Source organism: Clytia hemisphaerica, unplaced genomic scaffold (assembly GCF_902728285.1).
Source record: "Clytia hemisphaerica strain Z4C2 unplaced genomic scaffold, Clytia hemisphaerica genome assembly, whole genome shotgun sequence".
Classification (NCBI taxonomy): domain Eukaryota; kingdom Metazoa; phylum Cnidaria; class Hydrozoa; order Leptothecata; family Clytiidae; genus Clytia; species Clytia hemisphaerica.
Genome location: NW_027103938.1, coordinates 1,015,532 through 1,033,892, shown reverse-complemented (window position 1 = coordinate 1,033,892; position 18,361 = coordinate 1,015,532). Strand labels below are relative to the sequence as shown.

The 18,361-nt window shown below is 33.4% G+C and overlaps 1 protein-coding gene across 2 annotated transcripts; it reads left to right on the top strand.

Moving 5' to 3' along the window:
• Positions 1 to 765: 765 nt before the first annotated feature.
• On the top strand, positions 766 to 18,361 carry LOC136809889 (uncharacterized protein DDB_G0280579-like). 2 transcript variants are annotated; one of them, XM_067066450.1, is made up of 7 exons: positions 766 to 824; positions 5,265 to 5,320; positions 5,557 to 5,743; positions 15,478 to 15,674; positions 16,283 to 16,633; positions 16,839 to 17,006; positions 17,393 to 18,361. In XM_067066450.1, exons 1-7 carry the CDS (start codon positions 814 to 816, stop codon positions 17,539 to 17,541), a joined length of 1,119 nt encoding a protein of 372 aa, XP_066922551.1. In that variant the 5' UTR covers positions 766 to 813; the 3' UTR covers positions 17,542 to 18,361. The 2 variants fall into 2 exon arrangements, with proteins under 2 accessions (XP_066922551.1, XP_066922550.1); XM_067066449.1 differs by lacking the exon at positions 766 to 824 and adding an exon at positions 5,042 to 5,122 and having other exon boundaries at positions 17,393 to 18,360.

Here is an 18,361-nt window from a genome sequence, read left to right as displayed (position 1 = left end):
AAAATTGACAAAAATTCACTTTTTTGAGATTCTGACCGTTTTTTGACTATTTTTGGTCAACGAGTGATCCAAGAACCTCCAAATTTGGCCCTGTTTTACTTTATTCTGTCTTCTAGTGAATTGATTTGAAATTTTACCACTGGGCACCTTTTCATCAGTTCAGTCAGGTCCGCGCAGCAGAAAGAAGAGACTCTAAGCTATCCAACGAGCTATATACGAGCTTCTAATTCCTTCTAGATCAGGAGATATAAGCCCTTAAAGTTTGAACTAGCGATTTTTTAAAAAAAACTTAGAAAAAAGGACCCTGGCACTCAAAGGGTTAAATTATCCATTATATATTTCTATTTATATTTAAATTTAGATTGTAATACCTTTAACTTATTATCTTTAGTTTTTTTTGTATTTCAAAAATATAAAAGTCTAAATTCTTAACATGTTTTCGTGTGTCTTTAGACCATTGCTACTGTGACATGGTGATAATATAATCAATATAATGTATTAATAAGTAATAAGTTTTTCCAGGCAAAATCCAAGTAAGGGATGCAGAGATTATAATTAGCTTTTCAAGGGTCTATCGTTGATCCTTATTAAACCTTTATTAAACTATTATTAAACTTCATTATATTTCATGGAAAAGTTCATGGAAAAAATATTTCGAAAAATATTGTCTATAAAAATAGTCTTAGCAAAAAAAATTATTTTTTCTTAATTTTATCTTTTTTTTTATATTATCTTCATAATTTTCTATAGGATTTATATAAAAAAAAACAAAAAAAAAACACGGTGATGTGAGAAAATGCGATTTTCCCTGAAATGACTAGAAGGTACAAATCGTTATTATTGAAACAATCCACATTCACTTTTAGTTAGCACTGATTCTTGCTGTACCTACCATTTTCAACGAATATTTCAAGTTGCAAGAAGTCTATCCTTTTTGAAAAATTGTTATAATTAATATATAATTTCACATTGCATTTATTTCAGGCAAATTATCAAATTAATCTAATATACATAAAAGATGACGATCACTATAGTATTTTGTCAACAAAAGTCTATTGCTCTATCCAAAAAAGATATCTCAACATTGAAAGATCTGAAGGAACAAATCAAAGATGAGATTGGCATACCAGAACATTTACAAATACTTGTTAACAAAGATCATCTCGTCGCATCAAAATAAGAAAGCCTTAAGTCCATTTTTTCAAAAATTGAGTTATGACCATACCGATGCTTTACACCCCATTTTTTATCAAATTTTTGGCTTAAATCCATCAAAAACCAACCTAAAGTGGCCTATTTTTAAGTTTTTTGAAAAATAAGAATTTTTATTTTTGAAATTTTCTCAAGTTAAGAAAGTCTTAAGTCCATTGTCATTTTAGTTGGACTTTAGGACCTTTTAGATTAAGGTTTTAGTTAAAGAGTTCAAAAAAGTTAAGAAAGTTTAAAGCAAGAAAGTCTTAAGTCCATTTTGGAGTTAAGACACTTTTTCACTGGAAATTTTTCAAATTTTCAGTTTTAATCAAGGAAATTTACATAGAAAAAAAAGGTTTAAGTCCATTCTCGAAAAACATGCTATGAAGAAGCATTCATATCTCCGCAATGGTATAAGTGACAATGTTGATACTTTAGAACTTGAAAGATCTTTCTTCATTTATATTCATATCAAAAAAGCAGCTAGCTAGCCCAACATGGTCAAAAATGGCAGCCATTTCAAACCTTTAAACTTGATTTTCTCAAAACTACAAAAATGGACTTAAGGCTTTCTTATTTTGATGCGACGATCTGGTTTTATCAGATAGTGGATTTGCAGAATTGCTGCAACAGGGAAAAGATGATATATCTCTGAAATTTTTTGTTAAAGGTTCTGATGATCTGGAAATACATGCTATTTGTAAGGAATTTGGTATCAATAGTGAGATTGAGGAGGTTGATATCCATGTCTTCACCTCACATCCATCTATCCTTGATAGTGTCCAAGTTTCTCTTGGAAGTAAAGTTTCTGACATCAAGAACAAACTTGATGAATTGTATGGAATAAACAAGGAGTCGTTTTTCCTTTACCATCAAGATTTTGACGAAACTGAGGAATTACCTTTGAAACCTATAGAAGACGATTCATTCCTAATTGATCTCTTTTTCAAGGGTGGGGAGTTTTATGTGGGTGCAAGTGTTCAGGTAATGTTTAAAGACAACAAAGATAATGATTGGGCAATGGCGGACACACTGACTATTCCTGGAATACGCCTTAAAAACTTATCTGATGATACCCTACTACTTGAATTTGATGGTCATGATATTATTGATACACTTGCGTTGAAGAGAAAGGTGAATGAAAAATTGGGAATTCCTATTGAATTACAAGTCTTTTATTTGGATGACTTCTTGTGGGAAGAATGTCATTTGGTGTACAAGTTTTCATCCTATTGTGATAGTTTGATTGATGGGTTTTTTGAAATCAATTTTTTCATCTTTCCAACAGAAGATACCCTGGTTCAAAAAATCTGCACAGAAAATAACATTTTCGTTTTTGATACTCTTCCTGTTATCAGTGGGAATGGTACACTATTTGATTACAGTTTTGGATTGAATTCAACAGTTGAAGATTTGTTTTCGTTTATCACCAAAGAAGTTGGATTTCCTGCACCTCATTTTGTTCTCACAGCTGATGGTAAAGAACTTAGTAGTATGGAAAAAAAGATTGCTAACATCTTTGAAGATTTCACAGATCAAGAATATAACAAGTATAATAAAGTGATTATGCGTAAAAAGGTTGGCATATATATAGCAGTGAAGGGACTGTCGGAGAATCTGACGAATGAATTATATTTGAGCAAGGGTATCAAAGCTTTAAAAACCATCACAGTGTATTACCACAACAAAAACACCCTTGTTGAAGAGTATTCTGTTTCTGATATCCCAACTCTTGATGAGTTGAGCATGAAGTTACGTGCTCATTTTGGTGTTTTCCCTCCTGTTCTGTTTTTCAAGAACGATTATTTGAAGGATCAAAGTCTGTTTTATTGGAAAAAATCATTGGCATCCTTGTTTTTTGATGAGGAAACAAAATGCTACAACGAAAAATATTGATATCTTTGTTTTTCTTAACATGGCCAGTTGTTTGGTTGGTGATGATGATATTGCCATTGTTAATGCCTTTTGTTCCAAGCACAAAGTTAAATTACATTCAAAGAGTTTTTGTTCATTTTGAAAATCAAGAAACGAAAGAGCTGAAAATCAGGCATCGGTATGAGACTATTGGCAAAATTAAAGATTCAGTTGACAAGCTTGATTTGTCTCGTAAAAGATCTTTTGTTCACAATGGTATGGATTATTATAGAGTAAAAAGCTGCTTGAGATTTATTTTGAAAAAGAAGACTCCTCATCGGACTCACTGGTGTTCAAAAACACACCCCCTGCTGCTGAATGAAGATTTTTTATGTACAAAATGATTTTTTATGAGTTGTCGTACAGATCTTGCTTTTTTCAATTTCAATATATTTTAAAGATAATAATGCTAGAAACGCGATGAAGGCTCTGTTTTTGCTCCGAGAAAGATGGTAAGTCTGTTTATTGCTCACAAGTTTGTTTTTATCAAAAGTATATAATTCATGATATGCACCACTGGAGGAGAGTCTTCTGAGAACTTTTCAAATTTTCCACCCAATATGTCACGTAAACAATAGAAAAAGTGACGTATTGGGTGGAACAAAAAGAGAAAAGTTGCATAATTTCGTAAAGTCGTTGCAGTGGTGCATATCATGAATAATCATATCATGTCTTTCAGGGTTGGCTAAGTTACATTTCCACCATTAATAAAATACAAGAAACATACAATTTGCAAAACGAACTGCCTTACTTCAAAGTTCGAATGATTTCTTTCGTAATGGGAGATACATAACTTTACCAAGCCTTGAAACTTTCTAAATAGGGACAATTTATAAGAAGAATACAGAGCATTGAAGTTAAGCAAATTGAGGGTCAAAGTATTAATTATCATTAAGTATTAACTTAATTATTCATTAAAATCTTGCAATTTTATATTTTTACAAAACGCATTTTTTTCAATTATCAATGTCAATTATCAATAATTTATTCACTCATAGTATTTATCGACTTCACATTTTTTTATTTTACATAATTGCCGTCTTAAATTATTTTTCGATCAACTTTTCATTCAATTTTTTTTTTGGTTACTTACAATTATTTTCATAATATTTATTTATATTATATCATCCATTATATGTTTCTATTTATATTTAAATTTAGATTGTAATACCTTTAACTTATTATCTTTAATTTTTATTGTATTTCAAAAATATAAAAGTCTGAATTCTCAACATGTTTTCGTGTGTCTTTAGACCATTACTACTGTGACATGATGATAATGTAATCAATATAATGTAATAAGTAATAAGTTTTCCAGGCAAAATCCATGTAAGGGATGCCGAGATTATAATTAGCTTTTCAAGGGTCTATCTTTGATCATTATGTTTGGCTTTCAACCCACCATTAAATCTTTTTTTAAATTTCATGAAAAAGCACATGGAAAAAATATTATCATTTCGAAAAATATTGTCTATAAAAATAGTCTTAGGCGAGACCAATTTAATTTGTTGTTCTACGGGCAAATCGTTAGCAAAATATGGGTCGGTCGGTCGGTAAAATAAGAATAAACTTTTCATTTATCAGGGTTGCTAAAGTACCGAAAATGTTTTCCAAAAAATATATGGATCAAAAATTCACTTTTTTTTATCTTTGATGAAGATCATAATAAGATTTTAATGTATGGTATGCTTGATTTTCTAAAATTTTTCAATTTCTTAAATTAATTTTCAGCTTTATTCAAATTTGATTCTTACAAATAAGTAGGGTGTAAGTATTGTCGTGGAAATTCAATATTATTAATTTTTTGATTTTAGCAAAAATAGGGTCGGTCCAGGTCGGGCCCGTAGAACAACAAATTAAATTGGTCTCGCCTTAATAAAAAAAATTTATTTTTTCTAAATTTTATTTATTTTTTGATATTATCTTCATATTTTTTCTAGGATTTATCACATAAAAGACAACAAAAATAAGACACCGTGATGTGAGAAGGAGCAATTTTCCCTGAAATGACTAGAAGGTACAAATTGTTATTATTGAAATTATCATCAATTACCCACATTCAATTTTAGTTAGCACTGATTCTTGTTGTACCTACCATTTTCAACGAATATTTCAAGTTGTAAGAAGTCAATCCTTTTTGAAAAATGTTTCTTTTACAGGTCTGTCAAGAAGATAGATTACAGCAAGTTTGCAACGAGTGGTAGCTCTTCTGATGGTAAATACATTTCTTAACAGAAACATTTAAAATCCTTTGATATGGAAAGTACTTCATACTTACTTCCTGGGAAGCTATAGGAATGAATATAATTTGTTGTTTTGATCGTGCCCCCCCCCTGAAACACAAATAATATTCGGTCTTGATATTATACTCTAGAATTAGACACATAAAGCAGGAGATTTTTGTTTTCTCTGTTTTAATACACTTTTGACAAAATTAATTTCGTATTTTAGATGACGATTTTGAATGTTCTGCTCCACCAATAAAAAAGCTTAAAGAAAAGGACACTGCAACTAAAAACAACATTAAGAAAGGTGAAAAAGTAACGAAGAAGAAACAAGAAAAGAAGACTCCAAATCAACAAACAGAAAAATGTTTTAGTAGAGCCACTGCGAAAGAACGACAGCCAAGGAGTTCGAGGTAGGAGTTTTGTCATTTTAAAACGACCGATATTTTTTGTTTATGTACTGTTCAATTTTATTTTTAAGGATGAGCTTGAAAGCTCATAAATGGTATCTCTTGGGATACTTAATCTTTGTGAAATGAGGGATGGGTAGATTTATAAAGGGATGGGCAGAGACCCTATCTTCTGAACACTATGTTAAAGCTTGTGTTGTAGCAAGATTTTTTCCAGAAACAGAAAGTTTTTTCCGACTTCTTTCTTTTTGTATTTAGCAAGACTTTAGTTTTTTTTGTACTTTCTACTGAGCTTGTTGGGGTGTAATTCTCAACTTCAGTTGACCTAGAATCTGAGAATGTCTGTCTGTCTGTCTGTGTGTATGTGCCAAAACTTTGGGTCAGCCTGGAGACTTCAAAAATTGTCGGATTTGGCTGAAATTTGGCAGACTTGTTCCTTGGGCGAATATCTGGGGATGTTTTTTTTTTTCATTTTTCAAAATATTTGATTTTTGGGGCCTGGGGACGAGTTTTTTTGCCAAAACGAGGCTAAAACTTTGAAGCAGCTTACAGGCCTCAAAAATGGATGGATTTGGCTAAAATTTGGCACACTTGTTCATTGGGTGAATATCTACAATTGGGCCTATGAATAATTTGAAGCCACTGAAGTTGAGCCCAGTGCGTACGTTCGACTTTGTTGAACTCGACATCGGATTATCTGTTGGAGCCCTCCCATGATTAATTGAATCAGTTTGATTTATCATGATTGGGTGATTTCCAGCTGTCATTTTGCATTAAGGTCGATGGATCATGTAGATTAGTTTTCTTGTTTCATTGAATTGGAAATTATAGTTTCTTTTGATTTGCTTGATTCATTCTGTCGAACATGATTGATAGTTACTGAGTGAATAATTTGGGATGATCAAAACTTAAAACGCTAAATATATGAAAAAATTTGCCTTGATTTTTGATTAAGTTTTATTCAAACATATAGGAAATTCATGTTCAAATTATTTGTTTTGAAAATGTTTATTAAATTAAGGCCTGAATATCGGAATAATTTGAGCTCTTTGTTTTGTTTTAATCACTGGAGAAGCTTAAGGTAAAAAACATGAACCAATTTGAATTAGAATTCTAAACATTTTTTTCCGTAGATTATTTTTATGAAATTGCAGACGTAGAAATTCATCTATACTCACAGAAGATGAGAACTTTATTCTTGGCAATTTTCGTTATAATTTTGGATTATATACTCGCATCAAGGTCGAAGCTTGTATTTCAAAACATTGGCATTTATTCAGAATGTCTCAATCAAAATCAAACCAATCGCTCGGAGTTCAACAGAATCTCGACCCTCGTCAGGAAGGATTTTAATGAAAACGCAAATCCCTCACTTACCAATATCTACAAGTCGCATGGTTTAAAAATCGATTCGCGCATCTACAACTTCGATGTTTGCAATAACGAAGGAAAACTTCTCGAGGTTGTTGATAAACTGATGCTTGATAGGGTATATTTTACCAAACAACCAAATGCGTCTGTTGCGACCTCTTTAATCGGCGCAATCATGACCTACTTACCTCATAGAATGGCAACACTTTTACAATCTATTATCCATGGTATACCAATCTTTGATGCAAACATCAAAGAAACTTTAGACAAAGAGTTTGAAATTTATACGAAATACTTATCAGCCATTTTGAAAACTTTTCAATGGAACAACATTTTGTTGGTTTCTTTGCGAGCTGAAATGTCACAAAACCCTCTGTATCAGGAGTATTATCAAAGAAGTTTGGCTACACTCAAAATTGAAGAGTTTTGCGTTCATTTCAAAAGCATCTTTAATTTGACAGAACTGTGGCCTGGTAATAACATAGAGATGTCATCTTGGTTGAAGCAAACAAAACCAGTTCTACTGTTATATGGCCAAAAAAATGACCAACTTCAATTCTTAAAAACCAACATAAATTTTTTTAAAGCAAACCGAGTTCAAATTATAGCCCACGAAATCGATAGCCGTCTTGGTTTTGTGAGATCGTTCCCCAAACTGATCGTCCTCTCTGACACAAATCGACTATTTTTAGGGATGGAACAGGCTTATTATAAATCTTCGCTACCTTCTGATGTTATCATAGGGTACGGAAGTAAAGCCATAATACCTTACCTGATATTCCATATCCACATTGCAGACTGTTTTTCACAATCCAAATGTCAAAAAACGTTTACTGCTCTCCGTCAAAGTGCAGCAGACAATATTTTTTCATTTGAAAGAACAATTATTTGGTTAAATTTTGATAAAGGACTTTTAATTTATGGTATCTCGGATACAAGTTACGAACGTTTTCTAGAAGTAAGGCTTCCATTTTTGATACAAGAAGGAATGCAGTTCAAGCCTAGTCAATGCCCAAATATAAAATGTGCACCGGGTTTTCATAAAATTTATGGAAATGTAAGCAGAGGATTTTCTTGGAAATGTGAACAGTGCCCTATCAATCACTACAAATCATCCTATGGAAATACCGAATGTCGCCCATGTACTGGAATATTTAGCATTGATAATGGATATCGAACTGCTTGTATCGAACCCTACAAAACAATGCCTTTGCCAGTAAATGGTGAACGAATCTTTGTCATTTCAATATGTGCCATTGGTATATTAATGACGGTTCTAAATATGGTCATTTTTGCTAAAAAGAGAAACACCCCGATAGTCGCTCTTTCTGATTACAAATTGTCGTTAGGTCACACGACACTCCTTGTCTTGATATTTTCCGTTGTGTTAGTCGCAATGGCAACAGAAGCAAAGCATCATGGGTATTGTGTTGTTAAGGTGGAACTAACCAGCACTATGTATGTTTTGAATATTGGTATCGTTTTTATTCGCTCACAGAAATTACTTCAAGCATTCCTGAGTAAAGTGCGTTTAACTCCTGGACAAACTAAACGTACAGTTTATGTTCAAAGCTTTATTATATTCATTTTCTTAACCTCTGTCAATGGAATTTTGGGAGTGGCAATGTTGAAAGCGCCGATAAAAGTCATTGAAATTAGGGATGCATTTGCATTAACAAAACAGTATGCTTGTAATACATACTTTCATACAAATTTCTTTATCGGCTCAACAATGATCATTCAACTGTTATGCTCCATACAAGCCTTCCGAGGACGAAATCTACCAAGTGTAATGAATGATGGTATAATCTTGACCTACACAACATTTACTTTGAGCATCGTTTTCGGCGTTAGTTTCCCGATTGTGTATTTTCAAAAGGATGTTAATAAAGAGGTGTTCCAGTTTGGAGCTATTGTTATCAATACATTTATCGTCAGCTTTTTATTATACGGCCAAAAAGCTGTCCGCATGATATTGTACCCTGGGAGAAACACAAAAGCGTATTTTCAAAGTTGCAGATTATCAGAAATGCAAGCAAGAGCAAAGGAAACTATTCAGACAACATCAGAACTATGATGTGGTTCACTGTGGTTAAAGACTTATTTAAAAAAAAATTATTCTAGTTAAATAGTTATATCTTGAACTACATTGCCCCATTTGCCTTGTTAATTGAAACATGTCCCATACCTTTCCTATGTCCTATGCAAATCAGAAATTTATTTCTTCTTCTTTTTCAGGGTATTTATTAGAGTATTTCAATGTAAATGGGCTGTTCCCGTTAAAAATTCCAAGGGAGTGGGCTTAATGACTCTTTTTAACCCAAAAAAATTCTTGTTTGATATCCCCTGGAAAAATGACAAAATTTTTGAATAAACTCCTTGGTTTTGTTATTTTTTCAAAATTTTGCATTTTTTTAAAACTTTTCACTTGTTTTTTTCATCAATTTTATAATTGGGCATTAAAAGTGACTTGAAAAATACTGCAGTTAAGCCAGTGCGGTTAACATTTGGAAAGCTTTTAAGCATGATAAATAAATGATAAAACAATTGTAATACGTTAGGAGTTTGAAAAGCTTTAGCTTGGTGACAATTATGAGAAAAAAATTTTCCTTGTTTTGTTTTTCTGTTTTCTTCTAAAATTTGTTGAAAAATTTAGCCAATCTGTTAACATGCACAGTTTAATAATTTATGGTGGGTCAAAAATTGTTTTAACTTTTCATACAAATTTATCAAAACAATCAGAACAGGGCTGAAGTCCAAATGACAGATTCTTCGGCAAAAATAAGTGGAATTTGTAGATGTAATCACATGACGACGGGTGCAATTTGGAAATTATTACACGAGTGTGATTTTGATGTGATTACGAGTAAAAAAGAAAAAAAAGTAAGAAAAATTAACCGATCGTGTGATTAGACAAAATGATGACCATCTTGTACTAGTCAGACTAAAAACAACACAGTGTGTCTATAAAAATTCTGAACAGATTTATAAAAATAAAACATCCTCAAAACTCATGCAATGTTAGAATTCATTTCAAGGCGTATTCTGGGCGTATTTGGGGCGTAGTCCCAAAAAGCATGGAGCAAGCACAATCATGAGATTTTAGTACGCTACCATGCATACTCAAGCTATTTTTCGTTTAATAAGTCAAACGCGCAAGTGACAAAAATTTGAATAGTGCTACACGTTTTTTTTTTTTTAAGAAACTAGTTTTACCAAGCAGCCTCAATGTTTCTTAAGAAATCGGCCTTTTGAGCCTTAAATGTTTCTTACATGTTTCTAAATTTTTTAACATAATCAGCCTCATGGAAGGCTGGGTTGGAAGGTTCTTAAAAAAAACGAATTAAAAAATGTTATTTTCTCATTCTCAGCCTCAGTATGTTTCTTAGATGTTTCTTAGTTCTTAGGCATTCTGAGCGTCATGTTTCTTAAAAGTGTGTTTCTTAAAAAAAAAAACGTGTATGACACGTCCAGACAATAAGACAAAAACAAGCTGGCAGATAATCTGCAAAACACGTTATCAAAACGTTATCAGAGTTTTTAAAAATGGGTCATCCTGTCAGTTAAGCTTGTTATTTTTTCGAAGTATGCAGAAATTTGCTACTTTTTCAGGAAAATGCTTTGACTACATTTTCCAGGTTTTGGTCTATACGTAAAAGTTGAATGTCTGTGTAAAGTTTAATGAATGTAAACAAACTTTTCCTTTTGTGTTCATATAGATTATCCCATTAATTTATAAAGCCCAAAGGGCTAGATGGCGTGCTTTAAGCTCTTTCAAGCAAAAAAAGTGAATATCACAAAAAATATTGCTGCTATTGTTTTCGAAATCTCGATGCTTCTGATTGGTCAAGCGCTGAAATTGTATTTTAATGTCACGTGACCTTGGTAGGATTCCTACTAACCTCGGCACACTTTTCAGCAAAAGCACTCTATCTAGCCCTTCGGGCTTTTATAAATCTATGGATTATCCTTATACTTTTGAGTGTTTTCACTGCTTTTTGAGAAGTTATAAAAAAATGTAACATACCTAGTATTCGATGTTGCTTGTCTTGAAGACAAAAATTGGGTCAAAAAATCTACCAAGTCAAAACAAGTAAGTCTGTCTCAAAATAATCTGCAGTGGAGACAAAAAAGGCTGTAACTTTTGATTGGATAACATTTGAATTAATTAGCTGTTTTAAACTTGTTGAAAATATATTCAATAGTGGAATATTAAGATTAAAATGAAGAGAAGAAAAAATTAACTTTTGTGAAGAACTGTGCCGCTGTATTTACCATTTTCACAACAGTAATTTCCGAAATATTTATTCAATCAAAAGATTTAGCCCAAAGTTTATCACTAATTGACTTTTTAACCAAATTTTTCCACAGGGATAACCCTACAACATTGAAAATGTATCTAGTATGAAAATGATAATCAATGGACAATTCTACAAGCACTTGTTTTTTTTCTTCTTAATTTTATAACTTGTTAAAAATCTTTTTCATCTTAGCCTCCCCCAACGTTGCACTTAGGGTTTCAAGGCTTTCTTTAAATAATTACATAATTATAGTTTTCATAATAAATATCTTACTGTGAATTAATCTTTTATAGTTTAGCATAAGAAATTTCTTTATTCATAGTGAACCTATATAACAGCAGAACTATGATTTGGTAACCAAATCATAGTTCTGCTGTTATCTGAATTTTTTCCTTTGCTCTTGCTCGCATCTCTGATGATCTGCGACTTTGAAAATAAGTTCTTGTGTTCCTCCCAGGGTACAATATCGTGCGGACAGCTTTTTGGCCGTATAATAAAAAGCTGACAATAAATGTATTGATAACAATAGCTCCAAACTGGAACACATCTTTATTAATATCCTTTTGAAAATACACAATCGGGAAACTAACGCCGAAAACGATGCTCAAAGTAAATGTTGTGTAGGTCAAGATGATACTATCATTCATTACACTTGGTAGATTTCGTCCTCGGAAGGCTTGTATGGAGCATAACAGTTGAATGACCATTGTTGAGCCGATGAAGAAATTTGTATGAAAGTATGTATTACAAGCATACTGTTTTGTTAATGCAAATGCATCCCTGATTTTAATGACTTTTATCGGCTTTTTCAACATTGCCACTCCCAGAATTCCATTGACAGAGGTTAAGAAAATGAATATAATAAATCTTTGAACATAGACTGTTCGTTTGGTTTGTCCAGGAGTTAAACGCACTTTACTCAGGAATGCTTGAAGTAATTTCTGTGAGCGAATAAAAACGATACCAATATTCAAAACATACATAGTGCTGGTTAGTTCCACCTTAGCAACACAATACCCATGATGCTTTGCTTCTGATGTCATTGCGACTAACGGAAAATATCAAGACAAGGAGTGTCATGTGACCTAACGACGCAGTTTGTAATCAGAAAGAGCGACTATTGGGGTGTTTCTCTTTTTAGCAAAAATGACCATATTTAGAACCGTCGTTAATATACCAATGGCACATATTGAAATGACAAAGATTCGTTCACCATTTACTGGCAAAGGCTTTGTTTTGTAGGGGTCGATACAAGCAGTTCGATATCCATTATCAATGCTAAATATTCCAGTACATGGGCGACATTCGGTATTCCCATAGAATGATTTGTAGTGATCTGCTTACATTTCCATAAATTTTATAAAAACCAGGTGCACATGTTATATTAGGGCACTGGCAGGCAGTTGCATTTTCTGTTTTGCTTCTTCGACGAAATTTGCATATCCTGACGTACTGTTGAATAATATAACTTTGAGCCATAATTTACAGTTTCCCACCATAGTAATCTTTTACCACCAAAAATATTCTCTGATGCAGTTTGTCGGAGATCTAAAAACGTCATTTTGAAATAGGGTTGTGGAAAGCAAGTTATTATCTCCATATGAAAAGTTAAGTATGATCTTATTGCGTTGTTTATCTTAACATGAGTTGGAAGGGGTATCAATGGGTACGTTAGCAGAGCTGTATACCGAAATACATTCGATTACTGTCAAACAAGACATTCAAGTTAGGATAATATTTCATTTCGTTTGGAGGGCCAAGGTCTTGGGCTATAATAATTGTAATACCGTTTCCGTTCAATGACTCAAAGCTGATTTTCAAAAATTGATATTGCAGAGCTGACAGACCGTACAATACGACAATTGGTTTTGTTTGCGTCAACCAATCTTCCATCTCTGCATTATTACCAGGCCACAGGTCTGTCAAATTATGGATGCTTTCGAAATGAACACAACACTCTTCACTTTTGAGTGTCGCCAAACTTGTTTGATGATATTCATTATACAGAGGGTTTTGTGACTTGTCAGTTTGCAAAGAAACCATCTAAACGTTATTCCATTCTGAGGTTTTTAAGATCTTTGCGAAGTATTTTGCATACAGGTTAAATTCGTTTTCCAAAGTTTCTTCGTGGATTGGTATAACATGTACAATAGATTTCAGCCGTTTTGACATTTTGTTTGGCAGATAAGCCATGATGTACCAATGACTGTTATCGCTAGTTTCGTGTTTTTTTGTCTAATGAAATATTTCTCATCAAGCATTAGTTCAACGACAACTTTAAGGAGTTTTTCTTCATTCTTCGCCATGGCATGACGTCAGAACTGGGGTACAACAGAACACTTACTAAATATTAATTATGTGTTTTCAGTAAACATAATCTTTTAGTGAGTTAAACCATAGTGTTTGTTTTACCCTCGAAATTATTAAATCTTATTGGTTGAAAAAGATGTCACGTGACTTTCCGTGGCAAGGAATTGTAACAAACACCATGATTATTAATAGAAGAGTTTATTTTAATGCAGTCGCTTTCGTAAATTGCCCATAATCCAGCTAGTGAGAGTATTGAAGTCCTCTTTTATGATTGTTGAGTTTCAGTTGAACTCTGATCGATTGGTTTGACTCTGATTGAGACATTCTGAATAAATACCAATGTTTTGAAATACAAGCGTCGACCTTGATGTAAGCACATAATGAGTAAACAAAATACTAAAGGCTATCAATTCAACTCCCATCGTTTTTGCGAGTGAGATGTAGTTTGTACCTGTGATCTTGCTTCACTCACTGCTACGTCTTAATGGATGCTTAAAACATAGTAACATATTCTTCAACAATCCAAGCTGTTTTCAATTCATTATCTTAAAAGTAAAGTTTGTGGGCCATTTCAAATCAACTTGTTCTTTGAGGTAACGAAATTTTCTCTGCATTAACATTTACACGTGCATACAACCTTTAGATTATGATTAAAGTTTTATTGTATTGAAATCCCTCCAATAAGTGGAGCTTTTTCCTGTTGTAAAATTTGATTGAGAAGTTAAACCTTCCGAGAAAACATCGGGATGGAAAATCAATAAAATTCTTTAAAATCACAGTAGTCAATTTTTTTTTCTCCATTCAAACAGTGAATGTTATCAGCCTTTTTTTCTAATTTGTGCAGGTGCAAAGGATGATGTTACATTAAATTGTTTTCCTTTCAATTTTTACACGAATATGGTTTTCCCATTGGTTTTGCTAAATCCGGTCGGTGTTGTGGCTTGATGAGTTTTTTAGGTTTGTGCCCATCTGCCATTTTTGATGGTCCGTTTCCCTTCACCTCTATACGAATAATTTGGTACCTTTGGTGATAATGGATAAACAGTATTTTTGAAAATCACTAGGTGCAAATAATGAATGAATGAATCATGGGTTCAGTGCTCAGTCAATAAGCTGGCTTCGGGGAGAATTTCACCATCATTTCAAAGACACCCTTTAGTGAATTTTGAAAGTGGGGTGATCGGTGGAACGTGATAAACCTCTGTCTGAGATTCCACTGTTTCCTAAACTTATAGATAATGTATCCCCCTACCCCTAGCAACGGATTTTTTTTGGAAGGGCCTATTTTACTGAACGTTCTTCAAAGCAGGGGTCCCAAATTTCCTAATTCAACTACTTCGGAAAAATTCTTTGGAAAAGAAATGTACCGATTTTACTATTTTATTAAATAATATGGTCCTATTTGTTTACTGAAATAATCTCCAGATTTCGTGAGACGTAGACTAAAATGACGTTTTTGCACTGAAAAATTTGTCCCTTCCACATCCATGGAATCATTTATAATTGCTAAATATTTGGTGGTTTTATTGTGAAAGTCAACTTTTATTCCGAAAATAATCTTATTTCACTAACAATTTCTTAAAGAATTTTATTACAATAGGTATGTATAGATATTTCAAGAGGTGAAAAGCTCCTGAAGCTGAGCGAGGAGACCTGCAGCCAGAGAATAACATAACACAAAAAGTTTTATTGTTCGAAATAACTAGTAACCAAAAGCTACCAAGCGTGATAATATTTCGTTATTTCTTTGTCCAGGACATCCAACGCGGAACGCATCTACGAAGAAGAATTAAACGCTGCATTGCAAGAATCAAAGAAAATTCCCACTGATGGAAACACTAATCATAAAGCAAATAATGCTGACGTCAGCGATGTGATTACGATCGATGACGATGATGATGTTGATAGCAGCGAAGAAAGAATTATGAAAATGCTGACTTGTAAGAAATCGGGTATGTCTGTTTTTGGGTCAAGCTGGAGTTTTTACAAGTTCTTTGATGACTCTGTTGGTCGTTAAATGTTGAGACAAACGATTTTATTACTTTTTCTAAAGAACGCGTCATCCCTATTGTTAGAAAATAACCATTCAGTTAAACATCTTGTAAAAACTCCAGCTTATCCCCTGTTTTTATACCACTCATTTCCTAAAATAAGCTCTGAAGCCTGCTTGTTTTTCGCACGATTCTTGGATTGAAGGTAATATTTGGTGCCATATTACGAGAAAATGTGCAGTACAGTAAGAATCTTGAGGGAGGGCATCACTTTTTCTTTTACCATGGAAATTTTACCATGGCTTGGAAAATTCTCTTTATACGTGATGACAGAAAACACAGGCACTTAAAGTCGCTACAAACGATCATTGCTGATGTGGATTTTGTCAAAAACAATTATCAAATTGAATAGCGTCTTATGTTGATTAGAAGGTGCAAATTTTCTTTGTCGCCCAACCATGGTTATTGGCGGCAATTCTTTTTCCAAGATTTTCTTTTCAAACGGCTCTCACGGGCCGGCGTGTCATCATAATTATTGACATTTTGAATCCAACATTTTCTTATTATAGGCACTGAAAGCGAAGGCTCGGCGTTTGCGGACACACTGCCTATTCAAAACAATATTTCACCTCAAAAATTACAACAACAACCTCTACCTGCCAACAATCCAGTAAACACTACTGATGACTCTTCACAACAAGCTAATGACGAGGATGACTTTATGTCTCATAAATCTGCGAAAACGACAGATTCCGAAGATGACCCTGTCCGGAAGAGATCTAAAACAAGCGGGCGTCGCCGGACACGCGTTGTGGAATCGGACGAAGAAATATGTGTTAAGGATGAAGAGATTATGGAAAAGAAATTGAAGTCAAAATCTTCGATAAGCGTTGAAAAGGAGAATGGACAGTCCTGTGATAGTAAGCGCTTTTTTACCTTTATTTACCGCACTCGTCAATGTTGAGGTTGGTTAAATAGGTGGTATGACCACTGACCTTTATAAAATAGGGGCAGCATGACAGGTTAATCCATGGTACTATTTGTCACACAGTTCTGACGTCATCCTGTTGCAAAGAATACAAATTAAGAATGGATTTTCATTTTATTCTTTAATTTCCTTTTCAGCCACTGCAACTATTGAAGAAACGGACAAAGAAAATTCGCCCGTTAAACGTCCGATTAAGCGCTCTACAAAAACTAAGAAGGATACACCGTTCACCAAAGTCTCGAAATTCTTGGGCTCAGCACCGTTATCTGACAAAGAAGACAATGTGTCACCGCTTAAAAGAAATGGTATGTATAAGATATTCTTTATTACCGCTGTTGTTATTACCTGCAAGGGGCCTTAAAATATAATTTCAATAGGACTAATTTGAATAGATTTCATGTTTTTTTTCCTTCGGTGATTTTTTCTTACCGGTAGAAGATCAGGAGGATTTCAAGCGGCTATACCAGATGATATAATGGTTGATTTCTACTTGCCCTTTCCATTTATTTATTATACAGTAATTTTACTTTGATATTAGAGTATCTATAATGCGTTAGCATGCATGGGGAACACAAATTTGTTCGAGTTAAGGAAAATTCGAGTTACGGAGTAAGGTTTATAAGGCATTTTTAACTGAAGGGACGACAAAACTTGTTTATTCAATCCATTTCTCTTTTGTTTGCATCCTCAGAGACTTCTGCTCAAAAGGGACAACATTTCAACAAGTTTCGAGTGGTGCCAAACAATGTGACACCAATGTCTCGATTGAGGTTGGGTTTATCACGGAACCGGAAGATCAATAAGCCGTTACACCAAAATGTTTCTTTTAAATTTGTATAATATTGATGATTGTGTGCACAGATTGTCCCGGGGGGTACTACCCTTGCCGACCGACGGGGGTGCTCTGCTGAGGCTCGAAAAATGGACCCTACATGGGACTCATTCGTTTTTTAAAAATTTTGCCGAAATTTGCGAAAAAGGTGACCCTGAATGGGACTGCAATTCCCAAAGTTTTCTACTTTTTCTCCCAAATTTTTCAAAAAAGGCACCATACGAGGGACTGATTTTTCTATTTTGATGTTTTTGCGACCCTACCTGGGACTCGTGGATGTTAAAAAAGGTACCAGTGCCAGTGGTGCATTCCCGTAACCCATTTTGCCCTAGTGATTAGGGTCATAAGAATTAATTTTCCCTTGTTGCATCAATATTCCTCTGCAATACTTCTCTTACGGAGCCATGGTGTTTAGTTTAAACACGTGCCATGCGCAAAGTAGTCAGGATCTGTTTGAATTAATTTTTTGTTATGTTTAACTCATTATCCCTCCAAAAAAGTGGACGCATTTATCAAAAATATTATTTTCCGGCCCGCCGTTGGAAAAGAAATTTAAAAAGAATTTTTTTTTATTTTTGGCTTTTTTGGCACATTTTTAAAGTTCAAAGGTTTTATCAATTGGACAAAATTTAAGACTTTGTGACTGTGTAAATAGGTATTAAATTATTTTTTATTTAGTTGCCCTCTCAAATGACTATGGACGAAATAGAAAAAGAGAAGAATATAATATCTCATAATTGAAATTTAAAAGAATGTTGTTTTTTTATATAATTTAAATATAAAAACTAATTTTAAAAATGTATTAAACTTTCGGGTAAAAAAGAGTAA